Below are 25767 nucleotides of genomic sequence, written 5' to 3' on the forward strand. Positions count from 1 at the left end.
AGTGTATATTGTATAACTGAACGGCACAGTGATCGAGTGAACGAATAGCTATGTTTGTGTCTGTAACAGCATCTTCTCAAAATTATTCACAAAAACAGAGACGTCAAGACTCCAACGAAATCTGTAGAATTAGGATAAGAATGTAGATAGCATCATCTTGATGCTTACATTATTATCCGTCAGTATGTTTGAAACCTTATAGTTTGCCTGAATGTCTGAAGCATTGTGGTTGAATCGATGCAAAATGCTGATTCGTATTTCCGGATTGTGGCTATGACTGCACGCAGTCTGAATGTTACAAAGGAGTGTCACTTTCTTCCACTACCACGCACGAACTTCCTGTTCAGTTTAACAACAGTCTCTTTCACGCACAGGTTTAACGAACAGAAAATTTAACATTGACAAAATATATCCACAATATAAAAAAACTGTATTTTTGTCAGCTTGGTATTTATCTATATATACATATGATGATATATGTATATATATATATGTATATATATATTATATCATTTATAGCGATATACAAATAAAAGTGAATCAGTAAAAAATATATACCTAAGATAATAAGAATAACATAAAAATTAGAACTCGAGCCATGTACCCTCGTGCGTGGTGAATCAATGCCTTGTACCAATTTAACATCGTACTTTTAATGTCGTCAACACCTTTGCACTGTACAGGAACACCGCTACAATATTTAACATTTTACAACTTTTCGTTTCATCGTTTTACCGAGTAGCCTAAAGATCAGGTAAAAAATAAGGCCTAGCATTTTTGTTCTCATTCTTCTATGTGTATATACGTACATATGCACTCAATTGATAGCACATTCATACATACATGCACATACATATGTACAAGTATGTGTCCATACATACAAATTTTATGTATAATACACGATTTTTTCCGTGAAGAGTGATTACGATTAGTCCGCAATAAAATAAGAGAAGTAAGTTATTAAAAACTTCTAACGAAAACTGTTTTTGTACATACAGTGCTTCGGATAACAATTTCCTCCATTACCAGAAGAGCTGCAAAAACTATTACACTATGTCCCGTATGGAAAAGACTTTCGTAAAATTTTTATTGTTTCAACAAGGTATACAATTTTCAATAAGTTGCTCTGATCCGCGCTTAAACGCATACGATTATCTGTTCAAACTCTCTACTGTTTCGCTATAAATAATAGTTTCAATTGACAACGAAATCTAATACTTTTAGTGAGAATCTCACAATTGTACAAAAATAAAATATTTGATGAAATAAAACTGAGTGAATCTGCGATCTGCACTTACGTTCAATAATTACGTTAAGGTAGTATATATCCTGTCTAAATTGATTAAGATTACATAAAATATCAAAAGTTTTCTTCTAACTTTACTCTCTTATGTAAAATCCTACTCGAAGTATGCGTATCTAATATGATGGTAAATGAGTCGTTGTAGAAAAAAAACGTTACGTTTAATCATTTTATATTACCTGATCACAAGCTTATATCCGATACAATTGGAAATATCGCATGTCTATATCGTCCTTAACGTTTAATCCGCGAATTTCATATTTATAACTATAATGAATCTTTGTAAATCTTTATATAAATAGCAATTTATCGAGACAGCGATATTTCCATTAGCATCACACCATTATCCGTACCTGTACAATTAAAGAACCGAACGTTATTTTGCCACAGTCGATTCCAATGAGCTTAACAAATAATGATGATTCTCTCGCAACCAATTCACTATCTTCGGCCACGATCTTCATCAGCAAAACAAGACGTTCTTATAGTGGTTCGTGTACGCGAAACGCGGGCCAAGAATCAGTCTCATTTTTGCCCTCAATTCGCGATTATCTTATCTAATTATTAACAAAAAAAGTTTCCACGAGTACGAGATTATCGAAACGAGCTCTCAGTAATAATCATATATTCTCAAAGAATAGTAAAGAAATTATAAGGGATGTAAGATTATACACATGGTTCCGTTAGAAGGTCAGGTTGCAAGCGTTCGACTCGATAACGATTGTATTGTCGGTAAGGTGATCTCGTTTGGTCATTGTCTGTGATCACTCGTGTTTTGTGAGGGATTAAATTCTCGTAACGACCCATTAACCAGTCTTGACATAACCGATGCTGTATGTCTGCAACGTTTTTAGATGCCCAGGACGCCAACCACTGATGAAACTTTGAATTTAAATGTTTCGTCACGGCTGGATGGCACTATTAAAAAAAAATACATGTTAAAAATGTCTTCAGATGTTAATAAAATTTTGGAAGCCATTGAAGAACTCAATAAGCTACAAGACTGACATTTCAATTTCAATAACTTCCAAGATTAAGAATCACAGAATATAATGATTAAATTTACCTCTCTGGCACGATTAAACGAGTTCTGTTTGTAAAGGAATGCTTCCTTGCTAGCAACATAAAGCATTTGGTAACTGTTGGGATTAAATCTGCATTGTGTTTCATCAGAATTAATAATGTCAGAAGTATCTCCAGAATCTGCTAATCTCAAGCCAGCAGGTCGTTTGAGAAGTGCATCGACAGTATCAAGTGCCTTATCTTTGTCTGTTGCTCTGGAACAGAACGGAATGATTAGTGAAAAATATAAAAACTAAAAACTAAAAATATAAAAGAATGTACTGATAAACACTTACTCTGTACCCTTTTCAGGATTGTTAGTGTTAGGTATAGATGCCGACATCATTCTTGCAGCCCTTTTCCTCCATTGTCTTACATTACGATATAGAAATACAGGCTTACGTCCTGCCAAGATTCTGCCTAAAGAACTCCAACCATTTCCATCCATCTACAACAATCGTTTCATGTTACTTTTTCTACAAGGAAAAATTTTTAAGAAGCAATTACAAATATTAATAACATTATCCGCTGAACTATAATAGAATATAAAATTAGTACTATGTATAATATACTTAATGTAAAAATCTTATTATGGCACAATTTTTTAAAAATTTATTACAGCATTGTGCAAGTATTTTGTTTTATGCTTTTAAGCATCATTTTGTGTTCCATTTCTGTAAGTAATCAAAATTAATCAAATTTTAAAATGATAAAATCTAGAAGAAATATACAAATAAATTGTATCAATAATATAATTGAGTTGACAAAAATCTTCTATGTAAAAAAGTCTACACAGTAGTTGGAACAAACTTATAAAAAATTACAATAAAAAAATGGAAGCGATATTTATTCCTGATTCTATTATTTTTAATTCTTTTTTAAGCGTTACTTGCCATTGTGTGATTTTAATTGCACAATAGCATGTAGTTTATCACATACACATCAATAAAGTTTCATTTTACAAATAAAGTTTACCAATAATTAATTTGGAATTATATGGATAGGTCAGAAGGATATATCTGATGAGTTAACATAAAATTGTTATAATTAATACAGGTATTCTTCTGTGTAAAAAAGCAAAAATGTTTAAAACAATAATTCCAAAAGAAAACTGGCTGTCTATTGTTTTACTATTTTTTCGTAAACTATCGATATTATGTTAAATTGCTACAGCTAACAATAATTATAATATCATGGAAACTTATATTTATCTTCAGTATCAATATCAATAATATTGAACAATAATAAAACAATAATAGAGTCACATTAACGAAATTAACGCAAAGCACAAGAAAAAATAATTTTGTCAAATACAATTTATGGTATTTATGCACTCTTTGACGATCAATGAATATGTGAGTATGAAAAGCATAAAAAAGAAAAAAGTATCAACATAATAGTTATTAAACAGTTTATTAATAGTAAGCTGTAGACTTGATTATTTTTTAAATATAGATGTGTTAGAAAAGAGATATATTACTCTCAATATTTCTCAACGTTCAATACTCAAACAAACGTGACAAAATATTGAAACAATAATAAGCAGAACAAATCGGAGCTAAATAAGAAAATATCTAAAACCAAAAAAAAAAAATCAGATGAGGATAAACATAAAATTTCGACATCTGAATTAAATGCTTATGATTGTCAGTTATTTAAATGTAATAGTAATAAAAAATATTATCAGTTCAGTTTCTTGTCGTTTTTTGTCAACAGCGCAGGCAAAGCACTGTTCTTAATCTTTTTAATAAAAAATGGAGAATCAAAGTAATAAATTTAGTGGTACAAAATGATGTTAGACAATAATGTTTAAAAGCATTGTTCATGTATTTCAATATCTCTCTTCTATACAATATTATTGTTATCTATCATTATATGTATATTTGTTTCATATACAGATTACAGTTACAAAATATATATATATATTTATGTATATATATATATATGTCTTATATATATATATATAGAGTTTAAAATTCACTGCGTAAAGTGAAAACGGAGATATGAGCTTATAACAATCACATAAAATCTGTCTGCACATTCGACCTCATAGTGTCTCAGGTGAAACTATATTACAAATTGTCACAGTAAACGTTTAAATCAGATGATTTGTGGCAAGAATAACATATATGCATATGTATATCGTTAAATTAATGAAATTTTATGCCACGTGATCTAATAAAAACGTATTCAACTGTTTAAACGAACGAAAAATATATATAAATTACACGTACTATGGTACGTGTATTACTCTCTCTCTCTTTCAGTTTCTATGTATATATATACATATGCATATATATATATATATAAATAGCGCTTAAAATTCCGTAATGCAAAGCTTTGTGAGAAAAATGCATGTTTACATTTTGTACAAAATACGATGGTGTTATTTTTTCTCAATGGAGGAAACAACATTGCGAACACTGTCATCCGAAAATCCACTCTGGTCACAAAAGTATATGCAATATATATACATATATATATACTGTACAAAACACTATAACGGAGAGAAACTAAGAAACGGAGTACCTGTTGCCTAATAAAATATACAAAAACATATATCTCGACGTCAAACAATAAAATTAGCAGGACATTTTACCAATGGCTTGTTAAAAAGAACACCTAATGTGATTTGTTAAACGTGACATAGGTTTTGTTTCTTTTTTTAAAAAAAAAAGCACATTTCAAACATGAAATCGACAAGCTCACAAAATCGTCGAGACCTACAGCAAGTAATGAGTGATCGTTTCAATCAAAATTACTTCGACGGCGACACCGAGGCAGACACACCAGCTAACTCTGTAATTATTAACAATTCTTATCACTGAAAATGATCGACATCTCCAGAATAGAACTCCGTACCGTTCCCTCGAGGGAAAAATATAAAATTACACAAATGAAAATTCATTTAGGAGTACCGAAAAAGGACCTTCTTGTGCAAAAGCAACTGCATTAAACCGAAACGAGCTGAAACTGTGAAACCTTTGGCAAATATTCGAACTGTCTCCCATATGATATCGACATTTTATACTGTTACGTACCACAAACGAAGCTGTGAATGAAGTGACTCTCTATTTACATGCTACAGTATATAAACTTTGCTTCGCTACTTATTACATTAATATATACACAGCAAAGTTGTTCATAAGTTATAATACATGATTCACAATGGTGTAACAGTTTGAGCCAGGAACACGCTTGATCCACGCCATGATACAGTATTTCCAGTTCTAGTTTGCTACTGTCACATTCGTCAAACCAGTAAACTTGGTCCTGAGAACGTAACAAACGATATTGCACTAACTGTTATATTTCAAGAGCAACTGATTCAATTCGCCCGAAAGTCATGAATGACCATTTCAAAATATGATCTCTAACACCAAAGTGCTGTAGAATTTAACACGGTGACTACCATAAGGATCGATTTGGCCAATGTTAGAATAACTGCACTAATAGATTAAGTACTGAATAATTAGAATACTAAATTCTTGATTTTTTTTATCATTAAACAAGTAATTCTAATTTTATCGAATTTTTGTGACTGCTGTGTTGGTCGCCAACGTGTTAAATGTACTGTTAATATACCCCACTTGAAAGATAATGATCTTATCAGATATTCATGAGAAAGTATGGCTTATCCGTTTGAATGTGATCGAAGTGCATTGAGAATGTTACATGCCATGGTAATTATGCATCCTCTTTTCACATTTGTTGCTGTCAACGAGAAATTTTGTTGGTCTGAAGCAAGATGAACAATTGTAATTACTGGAACTACTGCATGGACAGAATATGACGTGAATGTAATATGTGCTCGCTAGCCGATATCCATAGTACATTTCCAAAGGCTTCACTAACGATCCGAATATGACAGTGAATATTAGAATTTTACAAGTTCATGATGTACACTACCAGACGACCTATGTTTGCGTATCAAAAAACATATATACAAATTTATATCAAATATTTACATTCCTTTTTAAATTCTATCTCATTTATAAATTCTAGGAATTACGATCTTATCTAGTTATAATTAATAAGTGTGATGAAAATGAAAGAAACATTAAGAATTGACCGATATCAAATGTTACGTTCGTTTAAACTAATGTAATTTTCTTTTTTACAATTCATTATGGCACTACTCGTATGACTTCATTTGTGTATGCCGTGTCCCCTTAATTGTTTCGTTTGTACATTTTTTCGATCCGTGTTACACGTTATTTTTTCACTACTAGTTCACTCCCACAACTACGTCTTTCTAGTTTAGCTTTAGCCTCTGTTCTTCTAATGAAACGCGCGAGGTGGGCAATAACGGTGATAGTACGATAATGGACAATAGATTAATGTACACATAAAATTTTTCCTTGTTATCACTTCGTTGACCCGACTAATTTCACTTCATATCTATCATGTTCTCAACATGAAAGCAAGTCATTTTCAATAAATCTTGGAATCTCTCTTTTTATAAGCTTTAAAAGCTTCTGTGATTCCTTGTATATCAGGATGTATAAAATTAACTTTTAGAAACATAAATATAAAATAAACAAGAACGACCTTGGATAACCATGAGATAAATAAATATTAAAATTAAGATAAAATTTAAATAGACAAAAATAAAACAAGAGAAAACATAGAACTTTTGTGTTAGTTCAAACATCGTGCGTTCAACCATCGAAATGTATTTTAAATACTCATCGACCCTAAAAGCGTAAAAATAATAACTTTGAGTAAAAGAAAAATATCACCACATCGATAAGGAAAATCCTGAAGAATGATTACACGGACCAACAAGTCAACCTAGAAGCTGTTCACATCGTACAAAAAAACGATGAAGCAAAGCAATTACAGAAAATCGACGATCGATACAGCAACAGCGGTAGCATGTTTGCGAATGCTCTTGACAATCTTCAGTGTTGGAGATTTGAAAGAATTACTACTCAGATTATCGTTGTCCTATTATAAGTCGATATTTAAAATATAGAAATATAATTTATAACACGTTATATAACGTCTAATGGTGTAGCAAACACACCAAAAGTGTGAGCGAATATATTATATAGAATAAAGAATGGGAGATTTCGTTTGTGTAGTGCACTATCTTGCGAGAATTTTCACTTAATTTACAGCACCACGTTGGACGCACTGAGATGGAAATCATGTACTTCTCTTATCTCCTTAAATATTACGAAAATAAATATATATGACCTCCGGTTTTGCATTTTCTGCGATTAAAAGAATATTAGTTCATTCTGTTTATATGTATACAAACTTCTGCGATTTCTATGCAACGACAAGTATGTGAACCAGTGCTCTGACCTTATTCGCATAATAAAGCGTTGATGATAGCAGATCATGACCACGTAGCTTCCTCATATTAGCAAACAACAGAGATAGATACATGTATATGTATATATACGTATGTATAAAATATATTTATATATATATATATATATACACATATATCCATACACACATATATATGTATGTTGCAACATTGTTTGATTTCTAAAATATTCTTCTGTTTTGTTTGTTTATAAAGAAGTCAACAAAGATTTTTTTGAAGACTGATTCTGTGGAATAATTCCTGACTGCGATTTAAAACGTTCACGCACGAATGCCTCCTTTCCGTATCAAATAACGATCACACGAAATAATACAGAGAAGAAAGTTTTGATAAGAAACTTTCGTTCTTTGGAACATTTAGTTGTACACTGAATGGTAACCGTACAACTCCAATCACAGACATCAAATTACGAATGAACGTAAACTTCAACGTTGGCAATGATTTATGAAAAGGGATGTGGATCCTATACCTTCTTGCTAATGTCAGTGTTCTTGCGCTTTCTGCCCCTCCCCCCCCTTGCTGCCTGGTCGTTACTCACAGGATGATTGGTTGTCGGCTCATTGTCTGTTAAGGTCGGGGTGTCTTTCGGACTAGTCTGACCAGCTGGAGCAGAAAACCTCTCAACATACGTAGACCATTTTTCAGATACTGTAACTCCTTCCCTTTCTCTTTCCCTACAACTGTTGTCCATCGCCTCATCACCTTCCGTATCCAATAATTCCATTGTCATTTTGCAGTTCTTTTTATACTGTAACAAGAAAAAATTCATATTTTCACAACATTCGTCGCCTACATAGTAAAATTCTTTTAAAATTTTATTCACATCTAATGCATGCTGCTAAATTGCAGATATGCAAACAAAAAACAAAAAGTGTGTTCTAAAAAACTGAGGTCTTGGAAATCATCTAAATTAATGAACATAAACAAAACAGAATTATTGAAAAAATAGATTTAACATTTAATAGAAATTAAATTAATTTTATATACTTACTATGTATATTTTAAAACAATTTTCATCTGCCATGGCTTTCTCAGCTTTTCGTTGATACGCCATTTCTGCACCAAGTCTCATGTATGCGGTAGCACATAAACCACCCGCACCATTGCTTTCTTTTGGTTGTCGTTGTTCTCGTTGAAACAATTCCATACATTGTTGACATATAGGATCCGAAACCAAATGCTGCAACTAAACATTTCATAGTTTCATTTAAAGATTACAAGTAACATACTTCTACATATTTGAAGATACAAAAAATGTATACTCACTTGTCTTACTGCGTATGTTACAACTTTGTCTAACGTGAAGGCAATATACGCGTGAATACCGAACATTTCCCGCAAAGTGTCCTCATAAGCAGTGCTTTCCATGTTACCGTCTAGGACATTTTTAACCATATCCAGAAATGCAGGATAGTAATCCTCGATTTCAATTTCGTCTGTATCAAAAATATTACATTAGTTTATGATTAAATACATCACATATTATATTACAATAAACCCCCCGCCCATAGTGCTGTTATCGAGCTTGTTCTAAAAGAAGAGTACTTGATGGAAATAAAAATAGTAGTCCTATTATATGGGACCTCACTATACTTTTGCACATGAAGTACCAATATAATACTTACTTTTGGGTTTTAATCTTAAAGCAACAGCTGTACTCTCCTTCCGTTGCTGTTTGTACCGTGATTCCTCTTCAGCAAGTGCGACAGCCCTCTCGTACATCTTTGTCAATCTTTCACAGAGGATATGGTGTAACCTCAAGAAGAGGTACCAATTGTTACTGCCCATGAAGAGCGTATACGCTTCCTCTGGATCATTCGACAAGGCATGGATGGGTAATTTAATGTCTGGTTCAGTTTTAATCGATGTGGAAGACGGAATCGGAGACACTGGCGCCTTATTCCTATTCGCTTGGAGCCCACCACCCAACGGCGAAGTATTCATTGTCACCGATTGGGAATTACTACACGCTGCCACATTCAAATCTTCTTTTTCATCTGTTAAAATCATATGAATAGCATCGTATCATTTTATCATATAAATACATTTTGTTAACACTAGAAGTACCGATAATCAAAATGTTTAATTTAATAACGTTAAAAAAGCAAATGAAATTTTGATTTGTCCAACAGTTGTACATACTTTAATCTTCGTCTGACACTAGAGTCAGTTTTGATCAAAAAGGTATACAGAAAAATTAAAGAACTTTACTTACCATCTTCGTCTCTCTCATCGTCGCTAAGTTCTTGGCGTGGATGAAAGAAAAGATCAGGTATAAAATGCTTCAATAAAAGCTTTATTCGTTGCTTGTCTTCTTTGTGGATGGCCGTCTGACGCTTTACATGATGAATTAGAAGATTAGCGGCATCATCCAAAACAGATTTGTCCTTGTAGGGTAGCACAAGGTGTGGACCGCTATTGTTCTGCCCGTCCCCGGTGCCATCGTCCACTTGTTCATGTCTCTCGTCGTACAGTGTCTCGATCTCGTTAAATAAACTTTTAGATCTTAGCGCCTTCACGTCGCTTTGTTTGAAGTTGATACCCTGATGGTCCAAGGATTTCAGGTAGTATTTTTCGTTTTGTTCTCTCCAGATTTTGTTGAAACCTTTTTGAGCCTCCCGCCATTCTTCTTCTTTACTTTTTAATCGCCGGAGAACCACAGGTACCGCCACTACGGGATTCCTCTTAAGGCCTTCTATGATATCGGCAGCCTTATCACCGTATATCCTCTTCAAGGCTCTTTGATGAATCGTAGGAGAACAACCACCAAGGCAATCGTCAAGCTTGAACTTTTGCAGTTCTTCTTGACTCATTCTACTCATTTTCTTATGAACTCCCTCGAGTACCCTGATCGTGGACGCATTTGTTTCTATTACACCATCCAGCTCGAATCTTTCATCCTCGCAACGGTAAATAAATTCCTCGTATTGGGTTTTCCTATATTAATTTCATTAAAAAATTGTGTAAAATACGCATTCATCGTGGGAACAAGTGAACGCAGGGTGTTCACGCATTTACTAGTCATTGATAAATGAAAGAAAAAAAATGAAACTATTTTATTATAAGAGTGTGAACACCCTGTACATAACAGCAGAAATACAAACCTCGATGTTACGAATGTACTGTCTTCGGACCAAGTCGGAAACGACACCCATGTGTCGTTGAGAACCTCTTTACACAATTGCGTTCTGCCTGTACACTTTGGTTGAACGTAAGACTTTGGTAACGCACAATACGACGCCCCTAAACGTTTGCATGCCGCATAGTCGATCTCCATGGCGAGATCACCTTGAGGACGGTCTTGATGACTTCTTACAACGTTATTTGGTAACGCTTCGACGTTCATGTTGCTAGACGCGTTGGTTGTAGTGGTAGTCGATGACTCAGGCAGATGACCCAAGAAATCTTTGAACCACCGCAGCAGCTCAGGAAAGCGACCAAGAAATGGTGTCACTAGCTGCACCAATTCAGTCTTGGAAACTATTTCTTGGTTGAATAGGACCAGGCATCTCAGGAAATTGTCGTAAACTTCTTGAGACCTTAACGCTTTCCGAACCTAGAAAGTAAATCCAAATACACTCAGAATTGTTAATCACATGACCTTGAAGTGATCTTTAACATTCACAGTTGAAATTAAGTACAAACACTAGCAAATAGAGATTACCAACCTTGTCGAAGAACGCATAGTCGTTCAGACTGCCATATTTCCCAGCTTCTGCTATGGTAACGCATTCGCGCATGGAGGATACTTTGTGTTTCTTCAATGGCGGTGGACCATGCTGTATGTGGTGAGAATTGCCGGCAGTTACAGAAGGCAAGAATGACGGACTCCTCTTCAACTGTCCTGTGTTGTGCACGAATTTCTGGACACTATTGATGTCCCGCACGCCGGATCTGTCCCGTTCTCGCTCACGGTCCCTGTGATCGCGACTTTCACGTTCCACTGTGCCAGTGCCACTGGACTCCCGAAGTTCCCGCGATATGTTTCCCGAATTGTTGTAGGGTACCTTAGGACCCATAGGCTTCTTTACGATTGTGGTGTGATCGTTAACAGTCGCAGTCTTGTTACTCTGAAACATAACAGACTAATACCAATCAGAGTTCGCCGGTATAAAGACAGAATTCGAAGAGATGTTAATCACAGCATGGACGCCTCAGTTTCCTGATTTGTCCTTGCTGTGAGCATTGCATGTTCTGTGTCACTCACCAGTGAACTCTGTTGATTGGTGGCGTCCGGCAAAAACTGTCCAAACTCGGCAAGCAAGTCATCCTGATTCTCAAACAGTTTGGCAACTTGACTGTAGACCTCTGCTTCTGTTAAGTGTTTCGCACCACCTGTTCCACCAGACCCACTCGTGCCGCCCAAGTGTCCGGACTCTTTTAAATTACGTTGCTCTTTCTGGTAAGTGTGCAAAATTTCTAGGAACCGTTTGTATTTGTCAGGTTGGCCTTGAAAACGATTCTAAGATTTCAACAAAAAAATGTCCAAAATGAGAAAATATTTTACATATTACAACATTGCTTTATTCTCCTAACTGTATGCAAACCTTGATTTTGTTAACATAGTTAATTGCATGGTTGAATTCAACTGGCTGGCTCTGTTGTGTCTGCCCACTAGTGGCTATACCATCCTGGGCCTGACTCAATGCTTGGCTCACAGCTTGAGCTTGTGCTGCACTAACATGTGAATTGTTGTACGTCTGCACTGGTGGTGGTGATGGTGCATGCACCGTCAAACTGCTGTTGGAATTATTATTTAAGATGTGGGATTGGTGTATATTCCCGGACCTAGATTAAGGAATAATCGCTTATTAATTTGTTGGATAATGCACCAGAAAGACGAATCACAGAATGTCAATAGTTTACCCGTGCATTATTTGTAAAACGGGGGGAGCTTTTGCTGGTTGTGTCGGTGGACTCGCTACTGGAGGCGAACCAACATTGACAGTGCAATGTTGCGACAGGGTAGGAGTGGGACTCGGCATACTGACGGATACTTGAAAAGCGTATCCTTGCTCATTTGCTTGCACCTCTATTTTGTATCCAGGTGGAAGAAACGTGTTGAAACCAACAATAAGCTCGGGGTGTCCTTTGAATAAATTACTCACTCGTGTTATAACTCCTGGAGTGTCTATACTCTGCGACTTAAATTCTTTCATAATATCTAAGAAATCATTATACACCTACAATCAAGGAAACGATATAGTTAGTAAAATGAAGTCTCTGAGGGCAGGAAACTTTACTGTTAGTATCATCTGAAATATACCTGTGGCTGATCGTTAAATTTGTACTTGACTTGATCTAAGTAAGACAATGCATCCTCTACTTTTAATCTCTGAAATTGTTGAGACCCACTACCACCACCTAGACTAGAGCCTGGCGGCGTTGCAGTTAGTGACATTACATTGCCAGAGTGGACCTACAAACGGAGTAATAACATTTCTATGAGATTCCGTTTACAAAGAACGAAAAACGTTATACAGTGACTGGAATAGTATATGGAATGAAGAAAATTATTTGAACAGTAAACTCTATCCTTATTCCAATTACTGTACACCGAGCTATTCATATATTAGATTCCTGAATAAATGTTTACATAAGTACTTAGAAAGGTATCAGGAAATTTGAAACTTTTCAATATTCATAAATTATTATCATATCACGTTACTTAAATATGAACCTTATGCCTTATTGTTGGCTGTTGCTGGCTGTGAACTTGACTTTGTGTTCCTGGTGCAGGTTGTTGAGAACCCATACTATGGTTACTCCCACCACCTATCCCACTATGCAACCCTCCACCAGTATTTACATTGCTACTGCTACATGTAGAACTAAGTCCTGCAGATCCACTTCCCTGGAAAAAAACATACACAACAATTGCAAAAAAAATATCCGCAACATGGACAAAGCATTATCGTGTCATTAAAACAAAGCTGAACGCACGAAATTGATCATAAATTTTCCACACAAAATAACATAACGGGTAACGCGTTAGTAAGACATCGAATGGCGAAGAATTTCAAAACTTGTGAGTATATGTGTGGGTGGATGTGTGTAAACAAACTCACATCAAACGACAGAAATTACGTTACGAAACCAAATCTACTAACGCGCCAATTACAAAAGCATACCGTGCGGACATTTAATTTGACCGTTCGCTTTTAAGCGGATTAATTTCATTCGCCGCAACATCGGGTTCTTTATATTCGAATTTCGCGAAGAACATTTATGTGGAGATAATAAAAAAATATAAATATTAACCCTCCCTCTACTAAAGATAACGGCAGTCATCTCTGAGCTTGTAGAGCTTAAGTGTTCGTGTATACTGATTATAGCTCCGATCAAAATTTTATATTCGCCAACAACTGAGGAAAGGGATCAAAATACAGGAATAAAATTTACAAAAATGAATACAGAAAATACCAGTCATTACTTTAGCGATAGTTGTCAGTATAATAAGGGTAACGCACCTTAATGGGGGACGGAGCCGCGGTGGGCACAACAATTGCTCCAGTGTATTGCTGCTGAGCTTGGGCACTTCCGAATTGTATACTTCCCGGCATTTCTTTCGAAGTAACTGATCGAACTGCTTGGCCAGGTACAACAACGCCTATTCCACTGCTTGAATGATACTCCAAACCACCACCTCCTCCGCCACCTAAGCCACTTCCTGCACTCACTGACGAGTGCTTTAATGTTGCTGCTGCTGGTGATGATACCTCGTCCAGCCCGCGAACGCGTTTCATCGCAGATCACATTGGAAATGCTACAAATCAAAAGAAAATGGTCCTATAGACGCATATTTTACCCGTACATTCGCGGGGGGTATTATTGGGTATAAATCGCTCTTGAATCTATGGGTACTTATTATACATGCTTAAAATGAAGTGCTGAGCACTATAAGTATCTACACACAATATTTTATTAAAATAATAACTTAATACAGAAATTAGAAGTTAGTTAGGTCTATGCAAAGTAGATAATATTGATAAAAGCAGGTGAAAGTATGATTGGTATTTGCTAATATTTGTATTTGAATTTTGAGGAATTCATTGAATTTAATTTCGGAAGAGAATTAATACTAAAATATGTTAAAAAGAAATTTTTTAATGGTAATTGAAAGCATTTTAATAAACGATAAGATTAAAATTTAAAGCGCTCATTACCTACTTCCGGTGACTCGAAGAACATTGCTGGAATAATATTACGTTTAAATACTTTCACCTCGGTGTTTTTATATGAGAACAAATTTTTCTTCATTTTCGTGACATTGTTGTTTCAAGGAAAGTTGGACGTGTTGAATTTTATAAAAATAAAATAGTGAAAGGTTGGTCTTTTGACTGAAATAATCGTCTGCTACGATGCCATAAGCTGCGCGATATCGTTGTAGGTATGTTTGGCGCGCCACAGGCAAACGGAAGAGCTCGTGCAGCTTCGAAAGTGTTCGGTATTGTTTCGTTTACGGCGATAAAGTGACGCGACGCATCCGCACCGCATGAGCCAATGCACACGTAAACGAACCTTTGCGCAGTCCGGAATGATGACTCCGAAATTGAACCGGATCCCACTATAGAAATCAACATTAATGTGAAAAAATGGTTTTCAACGTTTGAATTTGCCGCGCTTCGTGTGACAGAAGCCGGACGAAACCGAAGCACCGCGAGCACTTTCCCGTAACTTCGTGCGTAGAAGAAACTTCTCGTCCGTAGATACGTAAAAGTCATCAGAAAATCGACCATAAGGTGAAAACTTATCATTTTTCTCGTAAACGAACACCAACCCATTACAAATTACTGTTCTTTTACTTAGATTTCGTTCGATTTACGATTATTAAATGTGTTTAAAATACACGTAATTAATTCCCCACATTTGTACATTTCATCCGATTAAAAATACATTATTTTCTATCGGAGACTCATTTGGAAGGTGCAAAAGTATCCAATCAAATTTTCACGCTCGATTTTCAAGTTAAAAATAATTGAATTACTCATACCTGCAGCTGCTATATATATTGCATAATATTAAATCGTTATTGTACACGTGGTTGTATTTTCGAATTAATATAGATGTGAAATCTTGCTGTGCGAAATAAATTGTACGAGAAACTAGAAGAAATTCTTGTCAAACTTGAATTCAATGATCTTTAGGTGATATAACCTCACATCAAAGATGCTCCATTCTGTATGGAAGTATAAATGTACAAAAAAGGTAGAGAAAAATCAAATTCTTCTTCTAAGAAAATAAAGGATAATTAGTAGAACCTTATTACCTACATAAAATAAGAATAGCTTTGTTCTTGTGATTGGTCATTACTCTTGTGCATTTTTACTTTGCCATGCTGTCGCATGCATCCATTTGTATATTTCATATTTGAATCATTATGCAACTGAATAAAATAGATTATAAAACTTTTAGTATAAACATTACAAACACATTTTAAATTGGTATGAAATTTTTAGCATATTATATAGCAATGAATTGATTTTATTTGTACACACATTTGATTCATGTTGTGCATCATTTATATCGTTAGGTAGATCAGTTCATTTTACCTATATAAATAAATGTAACTTTAGCTAGAATTTAATACAGTCACCTTCATATTTGTATTTGAATATTGTTTAACATTCTAACGTCACATTCAGCTATATTACTCTAGGCATCAAAAATTCTTTTCAATGTGTATACGTACACAGTAATGTTCAATATCTTGAAATGATATTAAAGAAGTTTTCTTATGTAGAATGGAAAGTATTGGTAAAATATCTACTCCAAAAGATGTGAAATTATAAGAGATATAAAAATCATACTGCTACAAAGTTACATAGTAATATAAGCTTTATATAAAAATAATTATAGCCTATTGCTTCTGTATATATAATATGTATCCATATAATAGTTTATAATGACCTTGCACTGACATAGTGTTACTGACTTAGAAAGAAAAATATACAGTAGATATTTAGGTGAAGCAAAAATGTTGGATTCTTGTACTGTGGAATATTTACAGTAGTTCCTGTCTCATTACTTCTTAAGAAATATATGTTACACTGACTCGAAGAGACTTGCACTATGATGTTCTACAAATAAAAATAGATAACAACATTCAAAGAATATTTTGAAAAAAACAAAGCATGATACACCTGTTCAGGAGAACAATTAGATAAGTGCAAAAGTTTTTATGAAGTCTTTAATGCATCTTGTGATCGTCATTGTTCCCTAAAAGCAGTAGACAATCTTATTCAAGCATTGTATGCTCTCAGTAATGAGGAAATTAGTTCTTATGTATTGGCTAGCTCGAACGAACCATTTTACTGTAAAAGAAAATTGAAAATACATGTAATTATAATGCATGGATTCTATAAATCAACAAATATTGGTGAATATTGTAAGAAACACTTGTGAAATATTTGCAAAGGTTGCTGTATAGGTCACAACACTTAGATGATGGCTTTGAAATGAATAAATTCTTACGTTCTGAGTGCTTAAAAATCCAGGTCTAGGTACTACATCAAAATGTATTAAGCCACACTTTTCAAACTAACCGATACTATGGAATCATTAATTACATTCAAAAGTAATTGATATCGACTTTTCATATTTTCCCCTTATTGTTAGACTGCGGATTTTTTGAATTTATGTTAAAAATGAGTAGATGAAATATGAAATAGTGAAAAGATTCCAAGAAACTATAAATATTAATGTATTAATTTCAACTTATTGAGGTCATTAAGGAAAGGAAAAGAATTATACATGCCCTGTGTCTTGCTACTGATGCAGACAATTTCTGTTTTGAATGAAGATCTATAATCTACTTATTATATTAAATTAAATAAATGACAAATAATTGTTTTCATTGCTGTAAAGAGCAGATCATTTGTAAACATGTAAAATATCAAATCTTCAAAAAAGGTGACTTTGACTCTGGGGTGTATGATAGTACTTATTGAATAAAAAATAACAGTGGTCTCCAACTATCACCAGAACAAATTATAAATCAATAATAGCTGATGTATAATTGATTAAATAGATAATTGTTTACTTAGTGAATACCCATGAAAACTTGAGCACTCAGCCAATAGAAGAAATTACATCAAGTCTTCAGATTCAAATGTATGAAGTCTTACTCAAAGGAATCTATACTGATGAGCAAACATGAGTATACACCTATTAATACTGAGTAACTCCACTCAAATTGGATCAAGCATTTTGAGTTCTTTTGATATGGTAGAAGGATTAGACTAGTTTACTGGACAACGTGTAAAAATGTTTTTGCAAAATTTGCAATTAGTTGAACTGACACAAAACAATTGTTTACTTGCATTTTTAAACATTTTCATCTAAGCCTAGGCAAAAACACTTTAAGATAGGGAAAATCGCAATTTTTAACCACTTTTGATTGAACTGAGGATTTTACATTTTTTTCAATTGCTTGTAGCTTCTTCCTGCATCATCCAATTTCAACGAAATTTTCGGCATGCATACACGTTAATAAGACTTATAAAAATAACTGTCTTAATTTTCGTTCTAAGCTCAGAGAAAAAAGCTGAACGGTATAATTTTTTAATTTTTCCTTGTCACTCCAAGCAATTGTAATTTTCGCGAAAATTTCGTTTACACGTTAACCACTGAACCAGACCTTCTAACGTCTGCAAAAAAGTTCATGTGATTTGGTCGAATTTAAAGAAAGTGACTTCGTTTTAAAATGTGTATACTCACTTTTGTTCATCACTGTATATTAAGTCCTATTCAAGAGAATCTATATTGGTCTGGTTGATCAAAGGAAATAGATATTTGTATGCAGCAGCCTAGTGCAAGATGTGTACATACCAATTTCCATCTGAAAAGAAGTTGAACGTCCTTGCACCAGGGTGATATCGAGAGAAGAGGTGTCCAGGAGCAAGTGGTCGAGGTGAAATGGTGAATCGCCGATGAAAGTTGTGCCCTTCGGTGGAGGAGATAGGTCGGTCGTCGGGATTTGTTTCTTGGTAAAATTTGGATCGCGGTGTCGGACCTCGCGAGGGGATTTCGCTGGGGCAGAGGGACGAAATAGAGCCGGTAAAGCCAGCTGCACGGACGCGCACCGTCCGTCCCGTGAAGTCGTCGAAGCGAGGTTTGTCAGTGTTGCACGTTTCCAAACACTTCCCGGCCCTCGACGTTACGCAATATTCCACGTAAATACATAACACATTTTCCCGTGAGCTCCAGTGAAAATAATCGTCCTGCCGTGTTCCTTTTACAAAGGAACCACCTCGAGGTACACCTCTCGGCACTCGCACCACCTCGCCCGCTCTAAATCGGTCCTATTTCGCGGCGGGTCCGAACTGACTTTCTGCACAAAAGCTTCGGCTCCGTTGTTTTTTCACGACCAAAAAATCTTAGAAGCCTTAACGGGCCGGTCGGCCTCTTGCTAGCGACAGGAATTCACTATGCTCTCTCTTCCCCGGGTCTCGTTCTCAGTGCCGTCGAAATCTCGTCGTGTGTGTAAACAAACTTAATAAAATGCACATTTTCGCGAGTATCTCGAATGGATTACCGCACTTTTTCCAACGGGAAAAAAGGTAAATGCAAAAGACATACTCGCACTCTCGAGGTACAAGGCAAACTATTGGATTTTGTATGGCAAACAAGGAACTGACTGGTCGTATAGCGGGATGAGGAAGGTGGAGGGGATCATGCAGGACCGTATTCATCCGCTAAGCGTCTCTGTTACCAACCACTCGGGTACCTCCTGCAAAGCGTATACGTGACACGCATTGGCCCTCGCCGTGGAGAGACTTCTCTCTTTCGGAACTTTCATTAATTCTGCATCGATTATTCTACGGTATCTTTTTGCCACGAGTCTTGTCTTCGACACTGACACTACAACCGCCACGAACCAAGCTCACGATGCCCGGAATCACTCGGAATGGAATCGCTACGGCGGAATCGTTCGTAAACTTATTAACATGACAATTACGCACGCGTGAGTTTGTCCGGAATCGTATTTTTCTACCGCTGTCGCTCGAAACCACGCTCTCCGGACGATCGGTGACAACTCTTTTCCGCGATACGATTTCGAAAAGTGACCAACATCCACTCCTGTCTATTTATTTATTTCACCATTGTCTCCTCTCTTTCTGTCTTACACACGCGTTATCGTAATAACTCGAGCTCGTTACGCGATCGGGGGAACATTCTGAAAAATCCTCTCGTCACGGTGAAAAAGTTTCTGTGTATCGATACAAATAGCACACCAGTCTTGAATAACGCGACGTCAAAACTTTCGTTCGAGCGATCTTGCACTTCGCGTTTAATAGTACATAATACGTTACACTGATGAATAACTATGAAGCCACACGCAACCCGAGAATTCTGCTCCGCTGGTACACTATCGTAGTTCTCACAGCATATGGAATTTTAATTACGCCATAGTAGACGGCGATTTGACACGGACCGAGCGAGATGCGTGTATGTCTGTGCAAACTTGAATAACAGCGCGAAACATTTTCTGTGAACGGTTCGAAACGGAAAAAGTTAGAAAAAGCGACACACGGGAGCCAGTCAGCATGATGCACGGAAAATCATGTGTAATACTGTTGCGGCGGGTCGTTTTACCGAAACCGAACCCATTTCTTTGGCTTCGAAACGGTTTCAGCGGTTTTCACTCAAGAAAAGTCTCTATGCCGCGGGAAATCGCGCGACGAAACTAGTGTCCAGACATCTTCCGATGAAAGTCGCATCGCGTCGATGAAATTGAAGAATTGCGTGGCGCCTAATCGGTTGGCTGTAGGTACAGCCCTGGAAATTGTGGCGGCTTCGCCGCCAAGAGGCGCGCGCAGTCCACGAAATATCCAAGCGTTTCCCCGCGGCCGACATGTTCGCGCGGCCAACAGCTGTTCCGAAAGGCGAGCGAACTCCCCATCGTAATCTGGGTCATGGAAACTGCGCAAAATGGGTTGCACTTGCACCAAAAACGCGCATTTCTTCAAAAACCGGAGAATCGCCTTCGGAATTTCGTCTAATCCTATGGACGGAACTAGCACGCGATATGTTGCTCTCCACACTATAAATTGCCATTCGAAATATGCAACCTCCTGCGAGCAGCCGTTGCATATCTGTCAACGTGCTTGACTGGTTCCCGAGCAGAGAGCGGCGCGTCGATTGGCCGAGGATTTTCGGGCATCGACCTACGCGCGAGGCTCGAAACTGGCACTACGACCATTCCTGAAATTTTTATCCATTCGAATATTTGCATTTTAATCGTAGAATTCATATGTCTATCTCAACCAGAAAGAAATATACATTATTTAGTGCAGTTCAAGTAATACAACGTCGGTGCTGTGAAATGAAAGATTATTAAGAGTTGAGGAACAAGGAATAGATACGGTGAGGAAAGTACGAGGCGACGATTGAAATATCCTAAAAAAAACAAAGAGAAGTGTAATTTATAATAATTATATTAATATTACAAATAATCATACTGATATTAAGATAATGAATGTCAAGAACAAAATAGGTTGGGGTTAGGCATAAGACAAAACCATTTAAATAGATGTAACCAGAAGTCATCCAAAGCTGAAAGGCAAGGATTATAAAAAAATAATAAAAAATAATAGTGCACTGCACGTGCACAGATACGATAGATACGTTGAAAACAGTGATCTAAGAAGATTGATTTACATTGTTCTAAACATAATTAAAGATTTAATAATTGAAATTGTTATTAGATTCAAAATGGCTAGAATTTAAGTATATTTAAGTATCATCTATGCATTAGTAGGTAGACGAATTTTATACATTGTGAATATAACTTATATCGTTTTCTTATTATCAATCAAATTCTTGTGACACTTGGATTCATCATTTTATTTTTATACAAGTAACAAATTTACAAAAAAGTCTACCGCATTTCTTTATTAATTAATTAGCAGTGTGCGCAGTTTATATTTGATTATATAGTAAGTGCAACACATAAAATACTTAAATATATAATTTTTAAATATAATTATAAAATAATCATAGCACAACTAATACAAAGGTACGTCGGCGAAACTTTATCTGAGATATAATATTTTAATAGAGTGAAATTGAAAGTGGTCGGATTATCTTAAGCTCTCGTTAGATATTCAAACATTGAATTATTCGAGTAGTCCCAGATTCAATATGTATCGTACATATGTATATGCATAGAAAGCTTGTATAGACGCTATATTTCGTCGAATATACCGTGTTTCTTCAACAAAGAACGTGTTTAATGTTTTTTTCTTAATATTTTCTATATTGGACTTTTTATTGAAATTTTCTTTGATTTTCTTTGTAATATGTGATGCTAGTGCAGTATATTCGCTGTATACGTGAAACATAATCGGTATCTATGAAATGCATATGTAAATACATACGCAACACCACGTGATCGATCTGGTATTTTCTTTCAACCTTTATAATATCCCTCAATTTATAAATTCTTTTGAAAATTCTATTGTTACAGTTGTGTTTGTGTAACAATCAATACGCACGCAATTAAGGTTAACACGATGTTGAGCACACTATGAATTCGAATATTGTGAGAATCTTGAAACATGATCTCATTTTAGCAGAATATATGTGTACAATCTCGTTGATCGATCAAATTCACGTTTAAATATTATTATTTGTAACAAAAATTTAAAGAAAAATGATCAATTTTTGTATTTTAATATCTTACAAACAGAATTAAAATGATTTAGAGTACATAATAGTTTCTTCTTTTAACTAAAAAGACAAGATTCAATTATATTCTTATGATCATGAATGTACATTTCAATATATTCTATATAATAATATAATAAATCTTACTTTTTGTGATATATTGATTCACATATACATTATATGCATTTATTTAATAGGTTTTTCAGGCATCTGTTAACTGTTTCGGACAATAAACCAAGAAGATCATCCACACATAGGAAATGTTGTATTGACATAGACTTTATGTTATAAAAATTAATTACTGAATATTATTGGAAGAACTACCAGTTCCATAATGTTTAAAAAAGTAGTTGTGGGTATATCTGGTGGTGTTGATAGCGCTGTAGCAGCATTTATGTTGAAAAATAAAGGTAATTAAAGAATATTGTAAGTTCTTATATCATACATTGATTTATAACACTTTGAAAATATTAATCATAGAATTCTCTAAGGATTCAATGTTACTGGAGCATTTATGAAAAACTGGGATATTGCTGATGAAACAGGAAGATGTACAACAGAAGAAGACTATGAACACGCAAAATGGGTGTGTGATAAATTAAAAATACCTCTTGTACAAGTAAACTATGTAAAAGAATATTGGAATAATGTCTTCAGGTAACTTTTTTATTGTCAAAGTCTTAATATTTATTCACATCAATTTAGATATTAATATTTTCTTATTAAATAGTTATTTAATAGAACAGTATCAAAATGGTGGTACTCCTAATCCAGATATTTTGTGCAACAAACACATTAAATTCAATAAATTTTTCCAATTTGCACGTAATGAGCTTGAAGCTGATGCTATTGCAACTGGACATTATGTGAGAACTAGTTTTGGACCTCATCTTGAGCATTTTATACCAGATATAAGTATATATTTCTTATTTGGATATTTATGTTATTTGAATATAATATAATTTATAGCTTCTTTGATGAACTGCAACATTTAATATCTTTTAGATGTTCGGTTACTTAAGGCAGAAGATGAAGGGAAGGATCAAACGTTTTTCCTCAGCCAGATACCTCAGGAATCATTACGATACTGTATGTTCCCACTTGGAAATTATTTAAAAAGTAATGTTAAAAAAATTGCCCAAGAGATTGGACTGGAATTAGTTGCTAAGAAGAAAGAAAGCATGGGTATATGCTTTGTGGGAAAACGAAATTTTCAAGACTTCATATCTGAGGTATATAATGATTTCAGCTATATATTAATATACGTTTCTGTCATACAATGTTGTTAAGGAAATAATAATTTCTATGTTTCATTATAGCATTAAAGTAATTCTATATTTATAGTATATACCAGATAAACCTGGAGATTTTATAGATATTGAGACTGGAGAAGTGCTTGGGAAGCACATGGGTTTTCACCATTGGACCGTTGGACAAAGAACAAAAAGTGAAGGTCGTTCAGAGGCAAACTTTGTATATAAAAAGGATGTGGAGACTAATACTATATTTGTGGTATGTAAAAGTAATTTAAAATTCTAATGGAAATTAAATAGAATTACGAGTGTTAATTAATGCTCTTTAGGTACAAGGGACAAATCATCCAGCATTGTATACAGATCTAATCAGGACTGAAGTTCCTCACTGGATATCCAAAGAACCAGAGGAGCTGAATAGAGACTTCAACATATTAAATTGCGACTTTCGTTTCCAACACAGGCAATCTGTGATACCCTGTATAGTTCACAAGATGGCAACCAATGAACTAATAATTAAACTTAGTCAGCCTTTGAGAGCAGTTACAGAGGGACAGGTATTTTTTATCTCATACGTTAACTTAAAATAAGAAATCCAGATTAAATAATAATTACCATTTTTCGTATGAATATTTCATTATGATTTCAGTTTGCAACTTTATACAATGGAGACGAGTGTTTAGGCAGTGCCTCAATTAAGTACCCTGGTGCATCATATTACAGTCTTGGCCGAAAAGTGATTGAGGAACATTGGCAATACTCTAATGAGAAAAAAAAGATTTCACAAGTTGCTGTATAATATTGTACAATGAAACATTGTAAAATACAAAGTACTAATAAAAATAAAGTACTGATGAAAGTGCAATCTAAATTAATGTTTTACCTTATGTAATCCTCTAAATCATCTTCTAAAGAAAAAAACAGTTGATTGTCAATAACTTGAAATTAGAACTATATGAATGTTATTTCTTGCTGTAAAAGATGTAGACGAAACGAGACGTCATCACAGAAGAAAATAAAGCCGTTTCGAAAAATTGGTTTTCGGGAGTACTAAGAACGCCAAATTGCGTTCATCATGATGACTCCCGAGGATGACCTTTATGGCTGCAACATAATGTACTGGAATTTTCTACCAAATCATGAAGAATGTATTAATAGAAAAAAATTACACGATAATAGTAAGTTAATATTCTAAAGTAATAAGAAAACAAATTTCCGAAATTCCACTCGTTCGATTGAGAAATCCGCAAAGCGAACAATGTTTCGAAAAATCCATAGAAAGGTCTCTTTCCTTAGAGATGAGGGAAGATTGGAGGAGAAATTAAGAAGAGTCCTCTTTATATCGTTGTCATTGTGTCTCTGTGAACACAGAAAGGAAATCATGTATTAATCATAGAAATTCATGATTACGAAATAACTGGTCAAATAATTGACAGTAATTACTGTAATTACAAATGTTGCCAACATTTAAAATTGTTATCAATGGCTTCAAACAGCTGATAGATGAATGAAAGTACACTGAAATTACTAACATTGTAATCGCTTAGAACAGAGAGTTTGGAATCGGGCCATTCGACGTCCAAGGACAATACGACCTTTTAACCCCTGAATAGCGGACCTTGAGACCACTTCGACCCGGATTTACAAATTAGCAGGCTATTCGAGTCGTTTATAGGAGGTCTACTAAAAAGATCAACGTCGTTCTCAAAGATTTGGGCTAAAAAAACCTAAAGAAATTAATGCCTACGGACTCGAACAGCTCTAGCCATGACAATTTCCATGAAAATACAAACCCTCGCGTGTTCGTATTCTTACGATTCCCTTACGAAGACAGCTGGGTCTTGATCGCTGACGGTGCAACCCCCAAATTATCGGATGCCGGTCGCGAAAAGGGTTGTGTGCCGTGTGCGCCGGCAGGATCGGCGGTTCGCCGTTCGAGGTTCTTACGTTTTGTAACGGCAATCCGGTGCTGGCGATGAGAAAAGACGTTAATAACGTCGGGGGGTCACGTGTAGAATGTAAAACAGCGCGTCGCGTTATTGAACGATAACTGCAAGTTATTAGGGTCGATTGACGAGTAACTGGACGTAAGGAGCGCGTAAAATGGCCCTCGCGGTGTGCGTGCACGTACAGAGAGC

General features: G+C 35.2%; 2 protein-coding genes across 11 annotated transcripts; one reads left to right on the forward strand and one right to left on the reverse strand.

The window, feature by feature from the left end:
• Positions 1-411: 411 nt before the first annotated feature.
• Sin3a (SIN3 transcription regulator family member A) lies at positions 412-18835 on the reverse strand. 4 transcript variants are annotated; one of them, XM_078196702.1, is made up of 17 exons: positions 18537-18835; positions 14177-14472; positions 13387-13560; positions 12973-13125; positions 12573-12889; positions 12254-12494; positions 11914-12168; positions 11375-11776; positions 10811-11262; positions 9922-10643; positions 9332-9703; positions 8973-9142; positions 8698-8892; positions 8176-8454; positions 2662-2813; positions 2370-2580; positions 412-2221 (listed from the first exon to the last, which is right to left on the reverse strand). In XM_078196702.1, exons 2-17 carry the CDS (start codon positions 14450-14452, stop codon positions 1970-1972), a joined length of 4623 nt encoding a protein of 1540 aa, XP_078052828.1. In that variant the 5' UTR covers positions 14453-14472; positions 18537-18835; the 3' UTR covers positions 412-1969. The 4 variants fall into 4 exon arrangements, with proteins under 4 accessions (XP_078052828.1, XP_078052830.1, XP_078052827.1 ...); XM_078196704.1 differs by having other exon boundaries at positions 8245-8454; positions 11375-11791; XM_078196701.1 differs by having other exon boundaries at positions 11375-11791.
• LOC144478639 (mitochondrial tRNA-specific 2-thiouridylase 1) lies at positions 18834-24494 on the forward strand. Of its 7 annotated transcripts, XM_078196714.1 has the most exons (9): positions 21675-22109; positions 22177-22251; positions 22574-22786; positions 22868-23033; positions 23107-23291; positions 23382-23608; positions 23721-23888; positions 23959-24186; positions 24279-24494. In XM_078196714.1, the coding sequence occupies exons 3-9, from the start codon at positions 22711-22713 to the stop codon at positions 24426-24428; spliced, it is 1200 nt and encodes a 399-aa protein (XP_078052840.1). In that variant the 5' UTR covers positions 21675-22109; positions 22177-22251; positions 22574-22710; the 3' UTR covers positions 24429-24494. The 7 variants fall into 7 exon arrangements, with proteins under 7 accessions (XP_078052843.1, XP_078052841.1, XP_078052842.1 ...); XM_078196717.1 differs by lacking the exons at positions 21675-22109; positions 22177-22251 and adding an exon at positions 18834-18963; XM_078196715.1 differs by lacking the exons at positions 21675-22109; positions 22177-22251 and adding an exon at positions 19506-19636.
• The last annotated feature ends 1273 nt before the right edge of the window (positions 24495-25767 follow it).

The sequence above is a fragment of the Augochlora pura genome, chromosome 3 (genome assembly GCF_028453695.1).
Source record: "Augochlora pura isolate Apur16 chromosome 3, APUR_v2.2.1, whole genome shotgun sequence".
Classification (NCBI taxonomy): Eukaryota; Metazoa; Arthropoda; class Insecta; order Hymenoptera; family Halictidae; genus Augochlora; species Augochlora pura.